At 44.8% G+C, this 27,345-nt stretch overlaps 2 protein-coding genes across 5 annotated transcripts in view; one reads left to right on the plus strand and one right to left on the minus strand.

The window, feature by feature from the left end:
- Window positions 1–27,345, minus strand: part of PHF21B (PHD finger protein 21B) — a 188,709-nt gene that overhangs the window by 84,033 nt on the left and 77,331 nt on the right. The gene's annotated exons all lie outside the window — the stretch shown is intronic.
- LOC308478027 (uncharacterized protein) lies at window positions 1,197–6,122 on the plus strand. Its single transcript, XM_081007254.1, has 2 exons — window positions 1,197–1,881; window positions 5,266–6,122. Exons 1-2 carry the CDS (start codon window positions 1,212–1,214, stop codon window positions 5,838–5,840), a joined length of 1,245 nt encoding a protein of 414 aa, XP_080863380.1. The 5' UTR covers window positions 1,197–1,211; the 3' UTR covers window positions 5,841–6,122.

Raw genomic sequence — 27,345 nt, forward strand, 5'->3', positions numbered from 1 at the left:
AAGGAAGGCCCACAGAGAGTTGCTTTCTCTTTCGCTGTGGGCATCGGATCGAACACAGCTAAAGACCGGTTGTATAAATCTATATCTCATTCCTCATTTTCTCCTATTTTATTTTATTTATTTATTTGATCTTGGCCTTTTGTGTTTATCTCCCCAAAGTCTACCCCCCCCTTCTTTAATTTATTTTCCAGGTTCTTTGTCTTTAGTTTTCAATTTTTATTTGTTTTTGTTCTGACTCTTGTTTCCATTTTACTAGCCTTCCCCCCCCAACTTTCCTCGTGGGCTTTTGGTCCCGTGGGGCTGCTGGGGGTGGCCGGGAGGGGGGGGCGGACCCTAGGCCTTTCGGCCCGGTTCGTAGCCGAGGCGCCGGGGACGGGGCTGGTTGACCTTCGGGCCCTCGGAGCTTTACCATTCCCCCCCCCCCACTTCGTAGGGTTACTAGAGAAAAAAGCGGGTGCTTACCGTAGTCCTCCCCTGGCCTCTCACGGCGGCGGCCCCCTTTTCGCGCGCTTCGGCGCGCTCTTACTAGCCGGGGCGGGCCGGCTGGCGCGCAGGCGCCGTTGGAGCCGCCGATTCGCACGCGGCGCTCGGCGCTTGCTTATTCGGCCCTGTTCGGGCCGGGCTTGGGGAGGCTTAGTCAAGCCTTTCCCCTCTTGGCCCGGGTATAGCGGGGAGTGCCTGGGGGAGCTGGGGGAGGCCGTGGGACGTGCCTTGGGCTCGGGGCCTATTTGGGCACCCCCCCCCACCCGGCTCCGAGCGGTAGCGGCTTTTGCCGCGCTTCGGCGCCTGCGGCCTGCGGAGTTGGGCCGTTTTAGGCTGCAGGGGGGCCCTCCTCGGACGTTCCAGCTTTAGCCGGTGGCGCTTAGCGCGCACAGCGGCTTTGGTGGTTGGAGGCCTGCTTGCGGCCTGCTTTGGGCATTGGGGGAGGCCTTCTGCCTGAAGTCAGTTGGGAGGCCTCCATTTTGGGGAATTTTGGCGGGAGCGCCATTTTCTACTGCCTCCTCATTGCGTGCTGGCCTCTAGTGGCCGTTTATTGAAACGCAGCTATACCATTGGCCTTGATTACTGGCTGCGCCACCTGCTGGTGAGCCATATAGTTGCACCTATCGGGATTGATTGTTTTTCAGGCTGATTGACTATTCATTATAACAAAGAGCACTGGTGTAGCCTTGCATTAATTCTATTATTTGTCTTTTTTACTAGTAGCAGGTATGGCTCCAAAGAAGAAGGTGTCACGGAGGCTTGATCTCGCTTCCTCAGCGAAGCGGCCCATAAAAGGCCCGTCCCAAGCTTTGCGTTCTCCAGTGCCACAGCGATCTTTGAGACGCCTTCAGTCCATGGTCACTGGCTTGGCCAGTGACCCAGTGGTGTTAGCACGTGTTGAGGCTGAAATGGATGGTTTGATTCAACGCTGCTCGACTCCGACGACTTCTTCTGCTAGTCCAGCTCCGCCTGTTGACGCACCTCCTTCGGTGTCATCTTCGGCTGAAGATGAGGGGGAGGATTTGTTAGCTGGGGGTCTTTCGCGTACTAATCAATTGTCCCAGTCGTCGGTCTCACCTGTCTCCCAGGCTGCAGCGCCAAGGGTACGGGGCGGCCCCAGGGGTCCGACCAGGCGGAGGTCATCCGCCCGGATTCGGGCGGCACGGGGTTCAGTTGTACAGTCCTCATCAGTGGTGAGGTCTGTTCCTGGTCATTCACCTGTAGTCTCTTCTCAGTCAGTTCCAGGCGTTGTGCTGCAAGGCGACGCATCTGAGTCTTCGGTGGAGGACAGCCTTCCTCTCCCTCCAAAGTCCTCTTCTGGTGGGCTCCGTCGCCGGAAAAAGAGTTCCAAGAAGCGTGCTAAGAGGAGACGGAGAGACACCTCATCCTCTTCCGCAGGTACTTCGTCTCAAACCTCCAGTAGTGATGAGGAAGCTTCGCTTTCGCTATACTGGGGCTTTGGGGAGACATCGGGACTTCCAAAATGGGCTTGGGAGCGGAGGGCAAACTCTCACAGGGCAAAGTATGGGGCGGTGCAGGACTGTCTGGAAGGGGTCCTCATGCCTGATGTGAAAGTTTCCACCAACTCAGCTAGGGATATTATACCAGGTGCCCACTTGACTACAAAGCTGCGATCTAGGATTCTGGATGGCCGTTACATTGATATATTTAGCTTGGCACCCCCTCAGGAGTGTCAGGACTCCCAGGATAGAGGTTTGGCAGCCACGAAAAAGAGGGTGGTTTTGCCAAAGGTTGAAAGGACCTTCGAGCGATGGCTGGATAGTTTCCAGGTGTTCGCTGGAGTGGTGGCAGCGGCCTACCCACGGAGGTCCATGCATTTATGGGTTTATTTGTCCATAGTTCGCTCAGCATTTACGATGGCTGGAGCGTCTGCTGCGATTTCTTATGATGAGAATTTCAGACGCAGGGCTGCCAAGATCCCCACTGCCCGCTGGGACCGAAAGGATTTAGATGTATGGACCACTTATGTGGCTCCACGTATTGACAATAAGATCCCTGAATCGCAAAAAACTAGGATTGTGCCAGCTAAGACGGGTCGCAAGTTCTTTTGTTGGGATTTTAACAAAGGAACCTGTCAGCGCCAATTCTGCAGATATTCTCATAGTTGTGAGAAGTGTTCAGGGAACCATCCAGCTTCTGCCTGTGCAGGGGTTCGACGGCCCTTTCGGAAGGGGTGGGGCTCACAGCAGCCCCCGAAAGCCGCGCCCCAGGCTGCAGCCGCCGGTGCAGGAAAATAGTGTACTTTCCTCCTTAGCTCATACCCCGGTTAGGCTACAGCCGTTGTTGTCATTGTTACAGTTATACCCTCTTAGCATCTTATTTGCGTGACGGTTTTTCCCTGGGTTTTCGAATCCCAGTGGCGGCAAATCCTGTAGCTAGAAACCCTTCAAACCAGAAGTCTGTGAAGGATATGCCTGACGTGGCGCGTAAGAAAATTGGGAAAGAACTGGCTCTACGCCGTATGGCAGGCCCTTTTGCCGTTCCACCCTTTCCTAATCTGCATATTTCACCCTTAGGTATGGTTCCTAAAAAAGCTCCGGGGGAATTTCGCCTGATACACAACCTTTCACACCCTAGGGGCACATCAGTAAATGATGTTATTCCCCCGGAGCTTTGTTCGGTGAAGTATGCCTTGCTTGATCAAGCGATCAAAATGATAAGAAAATTTGGACAGGGTGCCCTGCTAGCCAAATGTGACATTGAGTCTGCATTTCGGCTGCTTCCAATTCATCCTGATGACTTCTGGTTGCTGGGATTTCAGTTCGACGGGGAATTTTACTTTGATAAGGCCATGCCCATGGGCTGCTCGGTAGCCTGTGCGGCCTTCGAGTGTTTTAGTTCATTTCTGGACTGGGCTCTGCGCAAAAGAACTGGTTTGGGCGGAGTCACTCATTATTTGGATGGTTTTTTATTGGCCTCAGCTAGCGATACGGGGAATTGCGTGGTGTTGCTGCAGGCCTTTGCTGCCTTAACCGAGGAACTGGGCGTGCCGTTAGCTGCGGAGAAAACTGAAGGTCCTTCTACGCAGCTGACTTACCTGGGTATTTCGTTGGATACGGTGGCGCAAACTTCCAGTTTGCCGGCGGATAAGATACTCACGCTGAAGGGCGTCATCGCTGAACTCATTCCCATGAAAAAAGTTACTCTGCGGCAGCTGCAGTCCTTGCTGGGCCACCTAAACTTTGCTTGCAGGGTGATCGCCCCAGGGCGACCTTTCTGTTCCCGCTTGGCCAGGCTTATGTCAGGTTTGAGGTCCCCGAGGCATAGGGTGCGCCTGTCAGCTCAGGTGCGTGCTGACCTTCGTATTTGGTTGGAATTCCTGGAGGAATTCAATGGGGTGTCTCTTTGGCAGGACACCTTGAACCTTTATACCGATTTTCAGGTGCACTCTGATGCTGCGGGGTCGTTGGGTTTTGGTTTGTATTGGGATGGCAGGTGGTGTGCCGAGCGTTGGCCTTCAGCTTGGCGTGGGGAAGCTATAACTCGGGACTTAACTTTTCTTGAGTTTTTTCCCATTGTAGTGGCAGTCCATTTATGGGTCGAGCATTTCAGGGACCGTCGTGTATGTTTTTGGACAGATAACCTGGCGGTGGTGAACGTGCTAGCCAAGCAGTCTTCACGATCACCTAGGGTATCAGCCCTGCTGAGGGTCTTTGTTTTGCATTGCTTACGTTTTAACATTGTATTTTCTGCTCGTTTTGTTCCTGGAGTGTCTAACGAGATTGCTGATGCTCTGTCCCGTTTTCAGATGCAGCGGTTCAGGTCCCTGGCGCCAGTGGCTCGAGACCGTCCGGAATTTTTCCCGGATCATCTCTGGAACCTTGGCAGCACTTAGTTTTACAGGGAGTAGCTGCATCTATTGCCCCCTCCACATTGAGGTCCTATAAGAAGGCTTGGACCGATTTTTTGCATTTCACTGGGCAATCCGTGGTAGGGGGAACATGCACACCTCATTCTACTGCACAGGTGCTCCAATATTTGGCGCATCTATTTCAGATGCGGAGGGCAGCCAGGACGCTGAGATTGCATGCGGCTGCAATTTCCTTCTTTAGCAAAGTTTATTTTAATAATGATCCATGTGGGAAGTTCGTGGTGCGCAAGGCTTTGGAGGGGTGGGGGAGGCTTTGCCCCTCCAGACCAGCTACAAGGAGGCCTATAACGTTTGGATTGTTGACCAGGATGCGAAGTAAACTAAAGGGCATCTGTTGGTCCAGGTTTGAGGCGCGGTTATTTTCCGCAGCCTATTCGTTAGCCTTTTTTGGAGCCCTGAGGGTTGGGGAGGTGGTGTGTGAACCTAAGCAGGATGGAGGTTCGAGAGGTTTGTTGCTGCAGGACGTGAGCTTGTCTCAGTCAGAATTGCAGATCCTTGTCAGGAGTTCCAAAACTGATCAACTGGGTAGAGGGGCAGTTATTCGGCTCCCAGCAACTGGGCTAGGGGGCCCTTGCCCAGTCAAGGATCTCCAGAAATATATGGCGTTGCGGCCTCCTGGGGGAGGGGCCCTGTTCATTCATGAAGATGGGCGTCCATTGGCACGCCATCAATTCACTGGTGTTTTGCGCAGGGTCGTTGCTGCTTGTGGCCATGCAGCCTCTGAGTTTGCTCCGCATTCCTTCAGGATTGGGGCTGCAACAACAGCCGCCCATTGGGGCTTGTCGGCAAGGAGGATTAAAGACCTGGGTCGCTGGAAGTCGGACGCATATAAGGGTTATGTGCGGAAATGGTGTTGATCTCGTGTACTCACATCTTTTGTTTTACCCTAGGTCTACCCACTGTCCGGGTTTGGATAGTGGGGCACAGTATTGTGCATTGGGCCGCTTGCAGAGCTCGGCAATCTGAACTGGGAGTTGGCCTCGGCCTTCCGCAGCACGTGCGAGTGTCCTGGATCTCCAGAAGGGGGATGCGGTGGAAGGAGTTCTTACCGCTAATGCAGAGGCGTGTTCTTCTGGAGGGCCCCCCTACGGCGATTGTGGTGCAGCTTGGGGAAAATGATATGGTTTCTTTTTCCTGTTATGTTTTACGTGCTGTTATTTTGCAGGATTTGAGGGACCTGGCGGCCTTGGTGCCCGCTACTAAGCTAATTTGGTCACAGTTGCTTCAGCGTTGCATCTGGAGGGGTAGTCCCTGCCCTGCGGCCACCGAAAGGGTGCGAAAGCGTATTAATTCAGCTGCGAGCAAGCTGGTGTCTGATCTGGGTGGGCTTGTGATTCCCCACCCAGATATTAATGTTAAAGCCACTGATTGCTACAGGTTTGATGGGGTTCATCTTACCTCTGTTGGGAATGATGTATGGTTGAGGTCAGTGGTGGCTAAGTTGAGAGTGTGTTTAGGTTTGTGAGTGGTTGGCGGTGAGCGTAAGGGCTCAGGTGGCGGTTAGGCATTGGTTTAAATTGGTTGGTGGAGGGGTATGGATTGGCTGTGCCTGCCCCTCAGGTGATGCTGCTGCACGGGAATTCCGTTAAAGGAATTCAGGGGCTTACCATCCTTTCGTCCAAACCCCTGGAATCGGGTTTGGGCCGTGTAAGCCCCTAGGAGCATGTGGGGAGAAGCTGAGGGTCTGTGTCGCAGCTCCAGTTATCCCCTGATCTTGTTCCTCCACACTGGCTTTCGCTGGAATCCGGAAGTCAGTGCTGTCCCCATGGCGGGGGGACAGCTAGTCTTAACCAATGCCTAAGCAACCACTCACAATTTTGTATGATAATAAAGTTGTGGCCAAAAAATTATGCCAAAAACCTTAAACAAAAATTATGTGTGAAGTGTGAGTTATTTGGGATAAGGGTGTTTTGGGGGACCTCAGCACGCAAAGCGTGTTCTCATTAAAGGAGAGCACGTGTTGCGGCTGGGGCTAGGCAAAGCACCCTGTAGTTGCCAGGCAAAATTGAAGGAAAGGGCCTGGCAAGGATTGGTGATGGTGTTGCTGGGGCAATTTGTATGTTGCCACTTTGGGGGTGGAGATCAGAGGATATTTAAGGAAGGCCCACAGAGAGTTGCTTTCTCTTTCGCTGTGGGCATCGGATCACCCGCCCGCCCTCCCTTGTTGGGCTTCCGCTTGACCTTGCTATGCCTGTCATGGGGTCGTTTGCATTGGTGCGAGGGCCTGGTAGGAATTTTGCCATTTGGCTGATTAGTGTGTGCCATCTGGTTTTTGCCTACCGCGTAGCAAATCGTCACAACTTGTAAGGTTGGCGGTTAGGCATTGGTTTAAATTGGTTGGTGGAGGGGTATGGATTGGCTGTGCCTGCCCCTCAGGTGATGCTGCTGCACGGGAATTCCGTTAAAGGAATTCAGGGGCTTACCATCCTTTCGTCCAAACCCCTGGAATCGGGTTTGGGCCGTGTAAGCCCCTAGGAGCATGTGGGGAGAAGCTGAGGGTCTGTGTCGCAGCTCCAGTTATCCCCTGATCTTGTTCCTCCACACTGGCTTTCGCTGGAATCCGGAAGTCAGTGCTGTCCCCATGGCGGGGGGACAGCTAGTCTTAACCAATGCCTAAGCAACCACTCACAATTTTGTATGATAATAAAGTTGTGGCCAAAAAATTATGCCAAAAACCTTAAACAAAAATTATGTGTGAAGTGTGAGTTATTTGGGATAAGGGTGTTTTGGGGGACCTCAGCACGCAAAAACAAGGGGGCAAAATAAGAGAAACAATATCAGAAGTATACCTTTTGAGGACATGAGGTGGAGGGCTGATAACATCCTGGTCAAATACCAAGAGGATCAGACTTATCTTTTGTGAAGATCTGGGCTCCAGTCTAAGCAAAGTTAGCTTTATGCACCACTGAAAGCAACAGAGCTTAAGTAAGTTCCCTACTCCCTTGTTGCTGTGCTTTAGACGGAATCCCCCCGGAGTCTCCCATTCAAGGAGTCAGCAAATCTAAAGCAGGTAGCCCTTTCTGCACAGTTGTGTTGTGAGTCAAATGATGATAAATGAGCACAACATTAAGTAAGACAGAAGCTTCCATGCACCACAGCCACAATTTCCATTTGTGATCCTTTCCCCCCAAATTCTCTGGTGCACTCCCTGCATACTATTTACTCTGGTACAATGCCAACCTGATTGTTAAAGCCAATATTCCCTCTGCTACTTAGACAAATTAAACTCATTTCCAGGAAAAATGGAAATGATGGACTTCTGCCGAACTCCGTTGCTAGAGGCAATTAAAGTCTTCCACTGACCTCATGTTTGTTCTAAGGGCAGCATCTTTACCTAAGTCAATTCCAACTTTTGCCATTAGCTGCTGAAGAATCAGGACTATTCTGTGTTCCATAATCTGAAGATTAGCCAAGGGGTGTTATTAATATCTCTTAGTTATGATGAATAATGGTAGCAAAGCATGTCAATGGGCCTAAAGTATTTTAGACTTAGCTAATCCTCAAGTTCGAAAGGCCACATTTATGTCCTTCTTGTGAAAGCACATATGTGAATTAAGTAGTTTGATTTCTATGCTCATTATACCAAAATCTGCTAATTCCAAATAAATAAATAAATAAATAAATAAATAAATAAATAAATAAAGTTTTATATGTAGGTAGTTATGTTTGAAACCTGCAGGAGGAATTCCACAGAAAATTAAGTTTTCAGAGCCTCAACCAGATTTCCACAGGAAATCCATCTGTTTGTTTGAGCCATTAGCTTATTCCATTTGTACTGCCATCCTATCAACATAATCAATTTGACTAAATGCCCTGTATATTTTCAAGTATGAATGTTTCACTCACTGTCTGTACTGAACCATAGAGCTGGTAGTGTTAGAGTTTAAGCAACAATTAAGTTATGCTCATGCACATTCCTTTCGCTTGCAAGAACGAAGATGGTTTAGTGCAAAGAGATTAAATTATGAGAATACAAATGGTTTTGGGAGAAATGTTTAAAATATGAAAATGCAAATATCAGAAGGGTACATAATGCTCATTCATGTAACCCTGACTAATAAGCAGATACATCTAAAAGAATGACACATTTTAGAATAGTTTCCAGAAGTTTCTGATCAGCATTCACAACTGGCACAGTGCAATGTTGTTGTTGTTGTTGTTAAATTTCTATACAGTGGTACCTTGGTTCCTGAACTCAATCCGTTCTGCAAATCCATTCAACTTCCAAAATGTTTGCAAACCAAGGCATCGCTTCCGATTGGCTGATTGGCCCTGGAAACAATGCCGACAGCTGAAACGGACTTTCGGCTTCCAAAAAAAGTTCACAAACCGGAACACTTACTTCCGGGTTTGTGACTTTCGGCAGCCGATTTGTTCAGGAGCCAAGCCATTCGGGAACCAAGGTACCACTGTATTGCCCTTCCTCTGAAGATCCCAGGGCTGTCTACAATATAAAAACACAAGCTATTAACACAAAACAAAACATCACAATGCATATATATACAAGTAAGGTGTGTGTGTGTGTGGGGGGGTATTTTTCATAAAATCTCTCCTATTTGTTTCTTGCTCTTTGCTCCAGTTCAGTGAGAGGCAGTTTCTACATTCTGTGACTGCTCTCTCCTTTAAACAATGGGCTCAGGGCCTAGAAGTGAACACTGTTGCAGAAACTGACTTCTTCAAAAGTGCTCCATAATAAAGCTGGTGCCATCGGGTAGTTAAGAGTTTTGCATTTGCGCTCAGGCATTGTTACCTACTAAATCCAAAAACAGATGTACTATTCAAATGTAGAGCCTCTCTGTTTCCCACAATTTGAAATAATTTTGCTTTTTGCACAAGTTTCTATTAACCTCAGCTCAATTAAAATTTGTTGGAGCTTCCAAGGACCAAACAAGATTTCTCTGAGCACCTATGCTGGCCAACTGTCCTGTCTTAGCTTGTTTTGAAAGTTGACTTTTTAATTCAGATGCATTTGTTTTTAAGGGATTTTAAGCCTTCACACAGAGACAATCTCACACAGGCATTTTTGTAAAGCATTTTATCTGATGTGAAGACCCTTTCAGTACAAATGTTTCCTCACATGGAAAAACACTGTGCACGGATTTTGCTCAAACATCAAATGTATGCACCAGGGTGTAGTAGTCCTGATTTTTAGATATGCCACAAAAGTTTGTGACTTATAACATTTACAATTTTTCTTATTCTTTTCACGGTTAAGCGTTTCAAAAACCTGTCCATCACATTGTGTCTATCAGAGGTGCCAGCTTCTCCAGAGGAATTGGGAGGGGCTGATGAGACGTCACGCAACACCCTGAAGTTGCACATGCAATTTTGTGAGGAGCCGGGGCAGAGCCAAATATCCTCTGAAAATGGAGGGGGCCCAGCCCCCTCAAAAAATATTTTTTGGGGCGCCCAAAACTGTCTCAGCCCCTAGGAGTCAGCGCCTATGGGTCTCTGTGAAAAAAGATCATTCCGTTTAAAAAGGGAGGGGGGGAGCACCCAAAGTCAAACCAACATTCCCATAGGGAAGTACCAACCCTCTGGAATGTGACAGAAATCTGATGAAAGCTTATCTTGCCTCTGGCAAACCCTCAATTTTAATTACGTAGATTCTGGTTAAAAAGTCTGACCTCACTTGGGTAAAAGATTTCCAGTTGTTAGAAAGAAGTGATACTCCACACCATGTAAATGCTATATCTGCTTCCCACCCGCATTTTCTTTTAATTTTGCATCTCATATGCTAAGCCTGAGGTTTTAAAGCAGAGGTTGGGTGGACATCTGTCATGGATGCCTTAGTTGAGATTCCTGCATTGCAGGAGGTTGGACTAGATGGTCTCTTCAAGTTCAACCATGCTATGATTCTATTTATGCACCCCAACAGTTGAAGTCCTTTGTGCTGGATGATGCCCACTTTGTGATGGAATCTGACCCATGAGTCAGATATGTTTCCAGGTCCTGAATCACAGTCTATAGAGTGGCTTCCTTTGCATGTAGAATTTGGCCACCCCAATGTTCATTGTATGCACTAACTCTGCCAACAGAATGCATTGTACAAACCTTGGCAATAGCTCTCACTCAACTTTTGTTCAGGTTTAATTCAATCTTTGTGGTTATTTCAGACCCTAGCAGCCGCTCCAGCATGGCACTCATGCTGTTGCACACAGACACTCAGAGTTAAGTGGCACTAAATGTTCTGTTCTCTTCTACGATTTAAAAATGGAACAGCACATTTCTCTTTTTTTCTTTTTTACTAGAAGCGTGTAACATGTTGAAGAGAGAAAATACACATGCACGCACACACACATACGCAGCTTGGGTTTTTTAAGTTAAACACAACCCTGGGGTGCTGCTAAATACAGATAAAATGTTTCTTTTAGCAACACTGAAAGAATCCGTGTGTGTGTGTGTGTGTGTGTGCGCGCGCGCGTGTGTTTCCTTCCCAAGCGCTGGAATGAACTGATTGGGCATTCTCTCCAGGGAGAAGTGTAGTAACATTGAGTCTTCCCCCTCTCCCTCTCTTTGTAAGTATTACAGAGAACTGCCATCAACTGAACTTTTCAAAGGCATTATGTGAAAGAAGCATATTGCTGTGCAGCTTTTAGATTACTAAAAGAAGAATTTAGTAATCAATGTGCTAATTAAATGACCTCGTGTTGAGCAGCTTTTTTTTAAAAAAAACAGAAACCAACCTGAAAAAACCTCAAGGCCATTTATTCTGTTGTAGAGATCTATAGTTCCTTTCCTTTTCGAAATTGCTGACAAAATGAAAAGTTATGCTCATGCAGAGCTCCAGTACTGCTACAAGTTCCTGCGCAACATATACGCTAATAATAGGAAATAACTGTTAAATTTCTGTGTCTCATTTCAGATACAAAGCACCATCCATTTTACTTCTGTTTCCAACTAAAAGGGGTCATGGTGCCCTGTTGTTCAATTACACCCACAGGTTCTTCAAATCCAAAATGGGAGGAATTTAGTGTCACCCTCTTCTAGTCGTTCTGTTAGCACAAGCATTTCTGCCTGTGTTTTAAGGTGTTTGCCGGATCCTCCAGAGTAGATTTGCGGGAGGCATGGGGGTGTATGGAGTGGGCAGAAAGCTCCGTTGTGCCAGGAGGAGCACATGAACCGGCTTCTGCCAGTACACCAGGCGAGTTGAATCCAGGCCTATATCTATCTATCTCAGTGGTTATCACCACACTCTGCCAGAAGTTGTGTGCAGTATGACACGAAGGTAAAGAGTGTTACTATGATCATACAAGCTTAAGAGGAGCATCAGAACAAGGGGCCATCTCATCCAGAATCCAGCCTCAAGTAACGCCCAGTCAGGAACTCTAAAAGCCCATGGATGAAACAAGTTGTTAGTCCCCAGCAACTGCAATTTACAGACACTCTTAACATGAAGTTTCATTTGGTTATCACGGTTAACAGTAATAAATAATATTAGCAATAATGAATGCTAACACATGTCTATAGACCTTTGACTGAGCTTTGTTTAATTAAAGCAACGCAAGCTTACTGGGGAGAAAGCTTCATTGAACTCAAAGGGTACAGGATTGCATTGTTAAAGTCATCCAAGCCAGTGGACAGCCTCACTTTTTTAAAAAATTGAATCTATCGCTGTGCAATGTGACTGGGTCCGTCACCCAGAGATCTAGAAGAAGGAATCTAGGAAAAAGATGTCCACCCAGTGCCATCCATAATTGCATATGTTTGTATCATGTTCCCTCTAGAGTGGCTCCATAGATATATCCATGCTGAGAAAACCCATTGTGGATTGATTATTCTTTTTGCCTCTAGGCACTCTTTACAGTTAACTTGTTTCATTTGAAACCTAAAATCAATATTTCTAATGATGCCAATTATGGTCTTTGAAAGAAAACTAGCGCAAGCTAATATACAGAAGAGTTGCTTATGCAAATAAAAAGTACACAAATGTTTTATCATGAACATGAATTTTAATGAGTTATGCACATCTGCACATTTAAATCACTATTAAAAGCAGTCTGACATATTCTTCTATGTCTAAATTTTTACATTATACCAGAGATCTGTGGATAAGATTTTGATTGGGTTTCTTCCCCACATTAACAGGTAAATTTCACCTGATTTTTTTCACAAGAGCTCCTGACCATAAATGCCTCACTTTCCCTCCCACTATTCCTTCCAGTCTCAGACCTCCTTCCCCTCAGTCTTCTAGACTGCACCATGTTCCAATTGTTCTTGTGTTTCTCTTTGCCTAGGGTGTCTTCTTTTTGCCCTGGACCTCACCCCCACTCACCCCTAGGATCTGAGTAGTACAGGCAACGGCAGCCAAAGACCTTTCTCTCTAGCTCCTTTGTGCTGGGCACCCAAATATTAGCCACCACTACCACAAATATTACAATTACAAGTTCTCTATTACAGTGTATTTCAGAGTTTTTAGAAGAGAAAAAGAAATGATCCCTTGAAACCCCTGTTATTAAGACTAAAGATTTTCACTTTTCCTTTGTGTTGATTGTTGAAATGTAAAGGTTGCTTTTCTAGCAACTGGAAAAATATTTTAGCCCAAAAATATTACTGAAGGTTATATCGAAGTGCTATCCTTTAAAAATTACTATTATCTTTTGATGCAGGCCTTACTGCTAGCTTTTCATCAATCTATTAAAAGCACATGAACAGGTCAACTAATTTTGCTGGTCAGTTGGTAACCCCCACTGTGACATGTTGATAACATCTGTGTCAACTCACTTGGGGAAAGCTTGAGGTCTTCTGGATTAGCCATGAAACCCAAGCCCAAGAGGTATTTTCTGTTTCCAAGGCAACCCTGATCCGCTGGTTTAGATGGATGCAGTGTATAGAAGGAAGAATTGCCTCTTTCAACTACATTTGACCACATAGCAGAAGCAGGCACCATCACCTCAGCCTAACTTCAGCAAGCCAGCCCACACTGCATTCCTTGTTTAGCTAAAAGCTGAAGACTCTGCTATAGTTCTTTCCTACTTCCACATCAAAAATATGTTCATTTATTTAAAGTATGGATGGGGGTATCAACTCGCTTGGTTTCAAGAAGCTGAGTTTCCTGTATTGCAGGCGATTGGACTAGATGACACTCAGCGGCCCTTCCAACTCGACTATTCTGTAATTCTACAGCACCAGGAATCCTCTTTTGGCTGTATTCTCAGCGCAAGAATAATGTGCACCCTGTCCATTATTTTGTGTTAACCTGGGAGTCAGGCCTGGAATATCTGAATATCTTCAAGGAATTATTAAGTCTCAGAATATCTGAATGCAGGCAGGGCCAGCCCACCCTGAGGCAAGGTGAGGTGACCGCCTTGGGAAGCAGATCCGTCCTCCAAGGAATGCAGTGGCAGCAATGGCTGTGGCACACTCTATGGAGGCTGGTTCTGTTGCCTCCTTGGCAGCCCACCCCCCTCTGCCTCTACAACAGCCTCTTGGTGAACAGGAGATACTGCTGGTCTCCTCCCACCCTTGTTCCCCCCATGTTCCTGGGGAGAGGGGCATTTTGTGGCTCACCTTAGATGCCAAAATGTATTGGGCCAGCCCTGTCTGAATGGATAAACATTCCACCTGGCTACATCAGAGGAAGAGGTGAGACAGCAAGCCCTGATTCATCTGTTCAGCCAGAACCAATTGCCATTGGGCCCCATTCATCCACCTACAACCATTCCACCTGGCTGCATCAGGTGGAGACATGAGACACACCAGCCTACTCCACTGACTCAGCTGGTACACTTGCTAGCAAGCCTAACCATGTCTACTCAGAAGTACATCATATTGAAAGCAATGGTGCAAACCCTCAGGTAGGCAGAGTTAGGATTGCAGCTTTGGCTAGCTACTGTCTTTCACTCGCCCCCAACCAGCAACTTGGGGATAATATCAATGGGCTATCTTACAGGATCCTTCTAACAATTACAAGATGATAAAACGTATGTAAAGTACTTTGAACTTTTGGAAGTACTGGATAGTGAATGCAGGACTCCCTGCTGTGGTGCTGAGGACTTTGTGACTCACTGGCTGTCCCTCTAGAATTCAAAATGAGGATTGATCTTATGGTCTGATACCAGAGACAGTGTTATGGTGAAACACTTGGCTCAACTTAATTATTTTCTCACCTTCTAGCTTAATCTGTGTACTTAAACTCTATCGTGAGTTCCTGGAGAACAGTGGCTTCAGAATTTCTAATTGCAAGCATTTTCATTTCTAATCTTCTGAAGCTACGCCTGCTGTGTCTGCATCCAAGCCATCACATTACCAAGATTCTCTGTGGTCTGTGCTGCCTTTTTCCTCAGCCCTCATGTATTAATAAACTAGCATGATGAGAAAGCAGAAGAAGGTGACAAGAATTTTCAGTTCTGTCACGCTAGTAATGGGAGTACAAATGAGAGGTAATGTAAGCATAAATGAAGCAAAGAATCCAGTCTCTGGGAGCATATTTGTATTAGGGACGTGCGGCAACCACAAGATTCACCTTGTATCTGTATTAATGGGAAGCTCTCTTTCAGATCCGCTCTATTTTTCCAATCCAATCCATTATTCCAGGTCAGAGCCAATTTGTTAAATCTAAAGCTCTGTTTCGTTCTTATTGGGAAATCTAAAAAAACTGCTATAAGCTATTTTCTCCTTTCCACAGAAGAAGATGAAATCTTTAACTTAGGATAGTAGAATGTCCCAAACAAAGCCACATGTATCGTGTCAGGAGAAGAGCATGTTAAACTGCTTCCCTGCATTCGTTTTCACTTAAAAAAAACACAAAGAGCTGGCATAGACAGTTTTAGGGGATATATTTCTGCCCTAGGCTGAATTCAAATTTGTCTCAAGTGGTAGCGTCCCAAAATAAATCTGTGTGTGTCAGAAGCAGGGTGCTTACCTGTTTCCCTGGGTCAGTTATTGCTTAAAAAGTTTAATGTGACATTTTCCACCACCAGAATATGTTAACATTGCACACAGTTCATTGAATTCCATTGAGGGGGTGGAATTATTATTGTTATTGTTATTAATAGTAGTAGTAGTTAAGAGAACAAAAACTGTAAATGCTAAGTGGCTGAAATTTGGAGACATTATTTAAGACTGTGCAACATCCTTCCTGGAAGACTATACTGTAGGTCTATTTCTGCAATGAAAAGTGACCCAGGGGTTAATTTTCAATCCTGTTCTTCATATAAAGATATTTGGCACAAATTGTCAAATTAAAAAATGTTATTCATCTAGAGACATGTACAAAATAACAAAGAATATGCTCCCCCCTTGACAATTACTCTCCAGTAAATTCCCATTCAAAAAGTAAGGTCACTGCTTTCAATCCCTCATCTTTTCTGTAAATGTTGTGATAGTCTTAACAAATACAGGAAAGCAAAAATAATTATGTGTGCCCTCTGGTCCTCCCTCACAAAACGTAGCACCAAGAAAGAAAACAGAGATACGATTATCAGCCTGACCTTAGCCGTGTTCATTCAGAAGTGTGTTCCGTTGATTTCAAGGAGATTTACTTCTAGTTAAGTATGTTTTGGATTGTAGTAATAAAGCTACAACTGCAAGCATGCTTACTACTAGAAGGCAAAACCACTCTCACGAAGGAACTACCGTTTCGAGGACACTTTGATTGCACATTATATTATATGGACATTAGATTTCAGCTTGCCAAATTGTATGCTCTGCGCTGTCTGATCCAGCAATTTATAAATTAAATGGCATAGTCACTGTCCAATGTGTCCCCTCATTTATGTCATCCTTTGTTCTACCTCCTGTGAAGGCTTCAGCACGCTGAAACCCACAGGGACACGACTGGAGGCTGTAAGTGTGGCAGTAAAGCAGCAGGCTTTGCACAATAAAGTCTGCCGCTGCTACTACAGCTACTTCTTCCCTAAATGTTCCAGAGATAAACTCATAGTATTTCCTTCTCTTGTCCATTCCTCCATGAAGAGTCAATAGCTTATCTCAACATTAGAGGTATGTCTCCTGGTGCTTGTGTAAGATCTTTTTGTCCGGCAATAGTAGGTCTAATGAAATCTAACTTAAACTCACAAGCTTCAGAGACACTGTTGAATTAACACCCCTTTCACTGCTTTGGGCATATTTACTCTACAAAATTTAAACCATTTAAAAACTAGTCAAGATGACAGAGCTTCTGCCAAAGGGGCAAAAGCATTGTAGTTTGGAGGAAACCCACAGGGATGAATTTAGGAGGCTCCTTGATTGTGACTCGTGGCACACAAGTTTGGACCTGGTTTACAGGTACAGTATATTACTTCATAATATGTTCAGGTGTTAGGGACATGAAGCTTTAAATCACAGTATGTCTCCCTCCAGTTGCAGTATGTCGCACGACTAATTATAATAGAAGTCAGAACTCTCTATAACTTTTGGTTGTGCAACAGAGGGAACCTCAGTATCTTCATTTTTTCTTACCCCTTCAGGACAACAGAAGGTATGACTTTGATAAACTGTGCTGCAGTACACACACACACACACAGACACAGACACAGACACACACACACCTCCCTCTCCCTCCGCGCGCCCCTCCTCTCTATGGATAACTCAGCAGATAGATCCACTACAGCCATCTAAACTATTGCTGAACTTGAGGGTTGCTATGTACACCCGTTCTCCATTCGACTTGGTCATATGTTTCCAATACTGCTGTAGATCAGGGTCTGATATACACAGTAAAGCCATACAGGTATATACAGTATAATGCAAGTGCAAGTCTCTATGGGGGAAGGAATGACTATAGCTGAGGGGGAGAGCAGTTGCTTTACCTGCATCTCCAGGTAAAGAAGCTCAGGTAGCAGGTGCTGAGGCTGACAGCTGTTTTGAGACACCAGAGAGCCACAGCCAGTCATAGTAAACAGTGCTGTGTTAGGTCAGAGATGGGGAGCCTGTGTCTGGACTGCAATTCCCATCATCCCTGACCACTGGCCAGGGCTGATGAGAATTAGCACCTAGAGGACCACAAATTTCCCATCCCAGGGTTAGAAGGACCAGTGGTCCCATGCAGCTCCATATGTTCTCTGTTGAGTGGCACTCCTGGAGTCCTACAAGATTTACTGACAAAGGAGCCTCCATCTCCCACAGCACCAGAGGATCTCAAGGTATAACAGGTTGCACAGTGACTGCTCTGTTAAACCTTTTCCTTCTCCTTCGCTCACCTTGCTGTTGTTTACTCTCTCCCCCCCCTCCACTGATAGAAAAAGAGAAAGTATGCAGTCATGTGTGCGCACAATCTTTACTTTTTTATAGGATCTGGGGAAAAGTTAGGTCCAGCAAAATGAAACTGGACCCTCATGAATTTGCAGGATGTCCCACAAGTTCCCTTCTTGCAAAATGGTCAAATTAAAACTTACACTGGTGGACTGCAAGGTATAAAACCACAGCTCCAGTGCACACCAGCATCACAAAAACACTCATACAAGGCATGGGACTTTATGATTTTAATATAGGATAACAACTAGAGTGGATAAGGAAGGTTCAGAAGCTTTGCAGGCAACAGACGAGGTGAGGTCCTTAAAGGTGCAGGTGAGCTTGCAGGTGCCAGGTTGGCAACCCCAGCTTCAGCAGATGGGCCTGCTGCTATCACGTTTAATCTGGCCCAAATGTGTGGTTTATTTTGTGACTGGGACAGATGTAGGTTTGACAACACATGCATCATACAGTTATACTCATCAGAGAGCGAAGGTTGGCGGCAGCTCCCTGTCAATGGTACAATCCAAGTTTGCTGTCACACAGTATGTAGAATGGCCCACAAATCTGGGGAGAATGCAGTATTCCTGCAGCAAAAAGGCTATCTTGAGAGAATTCTCTGCAAAGCTACTGCACGTACCCCACCCCAAAACAAGGTCCTAAGTAGCCAAAACTTTTGGTTACTGCCTGGTCCATTTCATTGTTGAGGTCTGAGAATGACAGCAATGAAAATGGCTAAGTAATATATTTATTTTTGTAGCAATAGTTTAGGGAATCCTAGTGCCTCCTAGCAAGAGACGGAAAGGGGATCAGAAACAGGCTGGAATGGCCATGCCCAAATCTAGATCTGGAGGTTGTGGTCCAGCCCAGATTCCCCAAGTTGATGGAACTAGAAGGTTGCCTCTTAACTGAAGAGGAACTTATCTTTTCTGTAGAACAAGCCAGGAAAGAAGGACAGGTTCCTAATATTTATACCATGCCTAGCTAATCCAGAGCTTTGTACAGCCTTTCAGTCTCAGGGGCTAATGTTGTGAGGCACCGTTTCTTTTCTGTGTCTGAGTAGGCCCCAGAGATTCCTAGTGTATATTCCAGACTCGCAGACACAAGGGCAACTTTGCTACCATTCAGCACAATTTAGAAAGAAAAAAATGTTAAGGTGGATGCTTTTACACCAGAGTTAAATAACAATGGAAAGCACAGTTGAGGGATTTCAAAACCTCTATACAGTCGTACCTTGGATCCCAAACGCCTTGCGAGTCAAATGTTTTGACTCCCAAACGCCGCAAACCCAGGAGTGTTCCAGTTTGTGAACGTTCTTTGGAACCCGAACGTCTGACGCAACTTCCGCAGCTTCTGATTGGCCACAGGAGACTTTTAAGCCGCACCTTGGTTTCCAAACATTTTGGAAGTTGAACGGACTTCCGGAATGGATTCCATTTGTCTTCCAAGGTACGACTGTATATAAAAATACTCCCCAAGAATGGAATAGGCTACTGCCAGCTACCAAAAGCCACCCATAATCTCTGAGATATATATATATGAAAGAGCTGAGCTGTGGGGGAACTGTGGAAAAGCCCAGCATATGGAGCGGGGCAACCTACTCTCCATACAGAAACATTTAGATAATTGCATTACAGCAGTCGTTCTCATTTGGCTGGGTTCCTGCTCTACAACCTTCTTAAGCCAGGAGTTTTATCAAGGGCTTCCCCACCCCCAGTGTCTTTATTTCTGAATTATGTAATGGCAGGGTATGACTAGCAAAAGCACTCTAATTTAACCACTTTCTTGGTCTTTAAAATAAAGATCCACTCCCCCAAACATTTTCATCCGAGCTACTTAAATTTAAATTTCTAATAAAAAAATATACCGTAGTAAATCCAAGGGCAAGTGCATGCTAAGAGGAAAGGATTACAGTCTACTTGGGCCAGAAACTGACTTTATTTTAAGGCATTTAAAAGCCTGGCACCTAATGGAGTTCACTAAGCAGCTCCAAGCCTTATGCTTCCAAGAGGGAAATTGTGATAGTTAGCATGTTTGCTTCCCCCACCCCCACTCTGTGCATCCCAAAGTCCTATTTTTCTGAATTCCTGGTGTGGGTTACTACTATTGCTATTATTATTATAGATCTCAGAGCAGCTCACAGCATAAAAATACAAGATAAAAACACAAAATACAGAATAAAACAAGAGCCAAACAATAACACCACCCCCTGTTGTCTGTATAAATACAGCAAACCTTATTTGGTCCTTCTCACAGGATGAATTTGAAATTAAGATCTATCTCAGATTACTTCCTCCTCCCCTGTTTGCCCACACGCTGCATCTGTTTTTCACAGCTATCTTTAACCATGATTCCTCCAGGTTCTTAATTGGGGAAATGTTTCATTTTAATGACGTGAGATCCAGAGGAGCCTGCTCACTTTTATAACTTGATACAGAACGTCCTTCAAACTGGTAATAACTCATGTTGCAATAGACAGAACTTCCAGCATGCCAGCTGCTTTAAAAATTATTTGTGAAACTTGATAAAAAAAATTTTTTTACTGCGCAACCTTTGTTACTTACGAGGCATGTTCTATGGAAATCTTGCCACCGCAGTTCTTTGTGCTCTGACAATTTTACTAACTAGCATAGAATATTATTACAGTAAATCTGTGATTTATGGGTTCTATTAAACTCTGATGCTAAAGATGTTTTAGGTTAAATTGGGTCTTAAAACCAAGGGCTTTCTCTTCAGAGAGAAGAAATGAAAACAAAACACTGGTTTGCATTAAAAGATGCAAAAGGGTCCCGTGCCAGCTCTCAGCGCATTTGGTTCCAATCCACATTTTCACTGAAAATAGCCCCCATGAACTAAAAACTGAAACTGAAAATAGCCCCCATGAACTAAAGGGACTATAAATTTCTTTTGAGATTTGGGATCTTAGAAAACAGTCAGAATTATGAAACTCCTTTCTTCTCTATCATGTTCATGAAATTGTAACAATAATTCCAATGAAGAGATAGCGGGTACCCTGTGGACATTATCTTATGTCACAGAGGCCCAGGAAATCTCATCTTCCACACTGTGCCACTTTTAGAAAGATTGTAGCATAGCTAATTTTGCAACCTCTTTGGCATCGGTGATCCTTTAGCACAGAAGATGAATGACCTCTGGAACAGATTCGGGGTGATTTTTTCAGACCCTTCCCATGCTGTTTACTAGACCTGAGAGTAGCTTCCATCAGTATTCTTGAGTCTTTAAAATGTATGGTGGCAAGGGAACCTAGATTAATTCTCAAAATTTAGTGCAGCTTCAGTCACTGCAGAAAAATCCTAATAGGAACCAATGCTCTGGATGCATTTTTCAAAGAATATGTTTAAGCTCCTTTCCTTGGAGGAAATGAACATTCAGCATTATTCAATGGAAATGCCATTTAGCTAGCTCTATGCAACATACATGAAATGCCAGCAGTCTGTCTACATGGGCTACCAAGAAGACTGTTCCCGAAAAAGACATTTGGGGTCAATTACAGCTGGGGTGTAATTCCTGAATGGCAAACACTTGTGGATTTGTTGCTTTTAGAGCTGCTTCTGCCTGTGGTAATTGGGAGCAGGAAGTCCATCTGCCAGAATGTGTTTGGTAAAATCTCTTTGCAAGCTTCCATTTTGTGAGGGTGCATACAGCTCCCTTGGTGGCCCCTCCTTGAAGCCATTTGTATAACCTGCCAGCTGTTCCTTTCACTGGCTTTTCCTCCACTTATTATCCTTTAGGAGAGAGTTGAAAGGGAAAACAGAGGGAGGATAAAGGACTTGGGAGGTGCAGAAAGGAAAGCATTCCTCTGGCAGTCTATTGTGGCAGCCATCTTTGTTCTGTTGGAGAAATGGACTGTCAGGAAAAAGCATGCCTTCAGCAGAAGTATATAGCACAGAATCAAGTTTGGACATTCACACTAGCAACGAAGAAAGGCCAGATCCTGCCACCCTTTGGTACAGGGGTGTCTGCTAGAAACAGAAAATCTAGAAACAAGCCTTACACATATCTCGCAGTCAGACTTTGATCCAGGACCCTTGCTCACCTGAGTGGAGGACAGAGCAATGTGTTTGAGTGTATGCAGAAACTAGCTTATAGTACGGAGGGGAAATGCCCAGGCATTACTTTGCCCACTTCTGCTTCTGGCCCTCCCCACTGCTCTACGGCTGCCACAGTAAAATCTGCCAAAATACAGGTTGGTGGAAATTTATTTTTTCATCTGGTGCTGAAGTGACTTCAAAACAATCCATTCCAATCTATTGCAGTCTAACAGGATGACCCTCTGGAATTTATCACACACACACAAATTTGTAAATCTGTCTGTGCTTGGCTATCCAGAGTTTAAATACATGACCTTTCACACATCCTTTCAAACACATGCATTTGGAGAGGATCCCTAACTTAGCAGAGAAAGACACAGAGAGAGAGAGGACGAGAAGTTCTGAAATACAGGACAAAACTGTATCAATAAGGACACAGCATTTTACTTTACATTATGGGACAATCCTGTATTATACATGACAGGTGGCAACCCTACACTACTGCCATGTCGTCTCTGAAAGAGGATGCCACCCTCAGGCTAAAAAGGGTTCAGTTGCCCCTGGTTTAGATGCATCCGTCTGCAAAAACCCAGTACACCCAGCAAAAGAGGAGAAGGGTGCAGAGGCTTCTTGTAAGAGGACACCCAGGCACCCTCTGGTCCATTCACACAGGGGGCAGAGTTACTGTTTCTGATTCTAACCAAGACACTTTGGAGCACCCCATGCCAGGCTTTCATTTAGAAATCAGCTAACAGAGTGTGGCAGATCCTTACACTATTTTAGGCTGCTAAAAATCTTACAGTGTTTTATGGTGTTACACTATCATATAATATCAGTGTAAAGGAAGCCCTGCAAAATCATCTACCACTAGCGACTAGCAATATCAAAGATTTACTTTATTTGCATTTCTTTTGCCCCAAGGCATCATTTGTTATGAAAACAGCACATCACGCCAGCACACTTTTAAAAGGGAAACACCTGTGACACTGATTTGGTAACCATGTCACTCAGAAGAAGAAAGGAAAGAGAGTCCTGCTCATTTGCAACCAATGCGTCTCTTGTCTTCCTTCCTGCCTGTCTTCTCCCTCCCCCTCCCCCCACCCCCACTGTCCTTCCTTCAACTCAACTAGGATGCAGTAAAGGGGGCAACATCGCATCCCTATGGAACCTCACAGTCTAAATAAGATGAGGAATCATGTGGAGACAGTGATGCAAGAAGGAAGCTAATTGGGATTACAGTAGTACAGGAAGTACTTGATTTGACTGACCTCATACTGTTATTTGTGTAGTCTGCTTCTGAGTATAGTGGTACCTCGGTTTACGAACTTAATCCATTCTGGAAGTCTGTTCTTAAACCGAAACCGTTCTTAAACCGGGGCGTGCTTTCCCTAATGAGGCCTCCTGCCGCCAGTGCCCTTCCTCTGTTCAGCTTCCGTTCTTAGACCGAGGTAAAGTTCGCAAACCGGGACACTACTTCCGGTTTTGTGGAGTTCATAAACTGAATTGTTCATAAACAGGGCTGTTCTTAAACCGAGGTACCACTGTACTAGCTGCTGGAGGCGGGGCCAGGTGGCTGCGCTCTGCCCTGATGTGAGGTTGGAGAGGCATCTGAACAGTCGCTGAAATAGATAGCTTGGCCGTAACCAGCAAAGCAATTCTTATTTTCTTTTAGTCTTTTGGAAATCCACTAAAGCCCATGTGATCATCTTTCTTGGCCTTGGATTGGGCAAGGAATCAGTCCACATTTTTTAAAAGCTTGGATCTTTTCCAGGTCAACCCATTTCTACTCAAGAGAGGCCAAGTCTCTTTCTTCTGTCTCTCTCTCCAGTATCCATAGATATCCATAGATTCAGTGTACAAGCAGGAGAAAGAAGGAATTTTCATTTAGATGAAATAACAATAAGAGACTCTTGGCTGCATCAACAGAAGGATAGTAAGTAAAAGTCAAGGGAAGTAATAGTACTGCTGTATTCTGCCTTGATCAGACCACACCTGGAATACTGCGTGCAGGTTTTTGCAGGGAGGGGGAATGACAAGGATCAACTTGATGATCTCAACAGATGAACTTGAACTGAACATGAACCAAGCTAGCTTATTTTGCAAAGAGAAGAAGAGAAGCTGTATTTAGTTCCTTTTTGGACATGCTGAACTTGATCCTTTTAAAAAAGAACATTCCAAGCCTCTGAGAAGAACGCATAGTTGGAACTGAACTAAAGATTGGAAAAATGAGAAACTAAGAGAATCTGAAATTGACATATTCTCTCATTCCTGCTCTCCACACACCATTACTTCAATTTCTTTTCTCTCATTCTGGTTTGTATCTAGTCTAGGAGCCAGGCTGGAGAAGTTCAGAAATTGATGGCACACAGGAAGGTAAGCTGGGGAAGGAGACAGGTTAAAGTTAGTTTTTCCTACTCCCCACTTTACATGTGAATTGGGTAAATACGTGGATGAACATTTGTAGATACTCTCTTTACATCTAGCTTGATCCTGAAAAACCACTATACTGCTATGAAACAGGGAGTTCTACATTAACATCATTTGATAGCTAATACTGACCTTGCCCTTCTTTTTATTTAGTAAGTGAATTACATTTAATTTTTAACGGCATGATGATTTCAATTTTCAATGCTTTATAAAAATTCTTTTTCACATTGTCTCAATCTAATATACTAGCCAATTAGTTGTCCCATAATATATTGTAATATAATCCAACCATAGTGTTTCATTTAATATAATTAACAGCTATGAAGGTTTCCTACAAAGCTCATAGAGCCAAAGTAGAAGTCTTTCTTTGGGGAATCATCTAACCAATTTAAAGTCATGTGTTCTTTAATAGCAGTCAGTATTTGCTTATCGGTGGTGTCTTTTGTGTAAAAAGGTAAAGGTAAAGGACCCCTGACAGTTAAGTCCAGTCGCAAGTGACTCTAGGGTTGCGGCGCTCATCTCGCTTTACTGGCCGAGGGAGCCAACATTTGTCTGGGTCATGTGGCCAGCATGACTAAGCCGCTTCTGGCGAAACCAGAGTAGTGCATGGAAAGGTACCTATTTATCTACTTGCACTTTGACGTGCTTTAGAAGAAGAAGAAGAAGAGTTTGGATTTGATATCCCACCTTTCACTCCCTTTAAGGAGTCTCAAAGCGGCTCACATTCTCCTTTTCCTTCCTCCCCCACAACAAACACTCTGTGAGGTGAGTGGGGCTGAGAGACTTCAGAGAAGTGTGACTGGCCCAAGGTCACCCAGCAGCTGCATGTGGAGGAGCGGGGACGCGAACCCGGTTCCCCAGATTACGAGACTGCCGCTCTTAACCACTACACCACACTGGCTCCACACTACACCTAGAACTGCTAGGTTGGCAGGAGTTGGGACCGAGCAATGGGAGCTCACCCTGTCGCGGGGATTCGAACAGCCGACCTTCCGATCGGCAAGTCCTAGGCTCTGTGGTTTTGAACAGTAAAACTCCTCAAAGTGTACATGCCATACCATCTACCAGTGAAATCAAAGTGTTAACAGCCCAAATGTCATATCCTTGTTTCTCATGCAACCAATACCCATGAAAACATCCACTGGGTTCCCTCAAAGGAGCTCCCAGAAGAAACTTTTGAATTTCACACTGATTTATTTAATCAAGCCAGGATTTTAATTTTATGTAGGAAGCGGAAGAGATTTCCAGAGTCAGTTCCAGTGCTGTAACAGCGGTCAGCTTACACCAGACCCCGAGGCTCATGTGAGTGGCCTTCTCGTGGGAGCAAAGTAAAATTGGAGTGATTGCCTCAACACAAGATTACTCCTGTTCTTCCGGAGCTGAAAAAATTAAACTTGTAATTTTCCAGTTCACAGAAGAGGAACAGCTCTCACATGAGTTTGTGGCTGCTACGTTACACTGGTCACACAAGTAGGCCAATCATGTGAGCAGGGTGGGTGGCTTGCATGTGTGTGTGTGTGTGTTTAAAAGAATAGAGGTCAGTGTATTAGAAGTTTTTAAAATAACATGTTCATCTCCTATGTCAATGGAAAGACCAGCTGAATTATTGCATTATAACCACAGTCAAGAGGTGCAAATTAATCAATTAATTGGGAAAAGCAATTCATTACTTGGAGGCTAAATAAGCACATCATTAACCAGATTGTAATAATGAGCTGTTGCTTGGGAAAGAATTTCACTACAAATTACTCATTGGGTGAAAAAAAGAGTCTAAATACATCCCTCCAAGCAACCACCCTCCATTCCTCCCAATCCAGGGGTTACAGAGCATAAATAAAGGCTTTAGTGTACACAGGCTGCCCCACACTCTCTCAGCTTTGAAAATAATGGAATAATAATAATAATAATAATAATAATAATAATAATAATTATTATTATTATTTATACCCCACCCATCTGGGTTATAAATACCCCTGGACTTATTGCCAAGTAAGTGTGCTCCGCAGTGGAGAGCTACAATAAGTTTAGTATTATTTCACAAACAATTAAGTGGTGTATGAAGTAGTTAAAATTAACTTTTTTAAAACAAAAAGACTTATAGTGCAAGCCTAGACATGTCTACTCAGAAGTAAACCCAAGTATACACAGGACTGCAACTTTGATCACAGCCACAGTCTAACATGGTTCTGGACTTGAATTATATTCATTATGTATCTTCAATATGATTATTTTATATATATAGATATAGTACAAATATCAGTACAAACTACACAAGAATTGCAGGTATTTTTGATATCAGTAGCATGTAATTGATTGATTGATTGATTGATTGATTGGAGAGTAAGACTAATTAAGAGTAGGACTAAACAATAGTATTTTAAACAAAAGCCTTGGGCTGCCATCTTATGGCAATTTACCAGAGCACTGCACTCAAGTAGACTTCTGAGTAAATACTGCATGTCTACTCCAAAGTAGGCTACATCACTAGGACCTACTCCCAGGTAAGTAAGTGTGTATAGGACTGAAGCTGTGGTCTTCTATACTGAGGGCTGCTGCATAAACTGGCCCTGATGCAAACATATGCACACAGTTCCTGACCCTGATTTATCACATTTCCTGCCACAAGTTATTGTGATGCCAAGCAGCTTAGATGGCTTTAAAAGAGAATTAGACAAATTTCATGCAGGGTAAGTCTATTAATGACTACAAGTCGTGATGGCTATGTTCAACGTCCAGATTCAGAGGCAGTATGTCACTAAATCAGGAGCGGATGGTGTTGTGAAATGGCAGTACTCACCTGACCTCTGGCTGGCCATGCCACTGCTGCTCACCAGGAGGTAGAGTGGGTAGGGTGAGATCAGCACAGAAGTCAGGCAAGCACCACTGCCCCACCATCCCACTGGTACTGCAGTAAATTCCTGGTGCTGGGAGCAATAAGGAACATTGCCTTTATGTCCGGGAGTGGAACAGCCATGCAAAAGTCAGAAGTTCTGACCCCTACACACACATCCCGCTGCATCCTCCAGACAACAGGCATGATGTCATGGATGGTAGGAGGAACCAGCTGGGGAACCACCAACAGAAGAAGGCTCAGAGCCTGGGGAGGGGGGTGGGTGGGATGGTGATGGATGGTCAGAGGGAGAAAACTGGGAAGTGGGGGTGTTGGAAACTGAAGGGGAAGCAGGGCTTGGGCTGCAGGGAGAGTCTGTGACAGAGAAAAGTCAAGAATCAGAAGCTGAAGCTGGCAAGTGGGAGGAGGGAAGCCAAGAGTCAGGTTGATGAAGAATCACAGGTGTCTCCCTGCCCTGCTGTGACCAT

Source organism: Podarcis pityusensis, assembly GCF_964106645.2.
Source record: "Podarcis pityusensis genome assembly, chromosome: 5".
NCBI lineage: Eukaryota > Metazoa > Chordata > Lepidosauria > Squamata > Lacertidae > Podarcis > Podarcis pityusensis.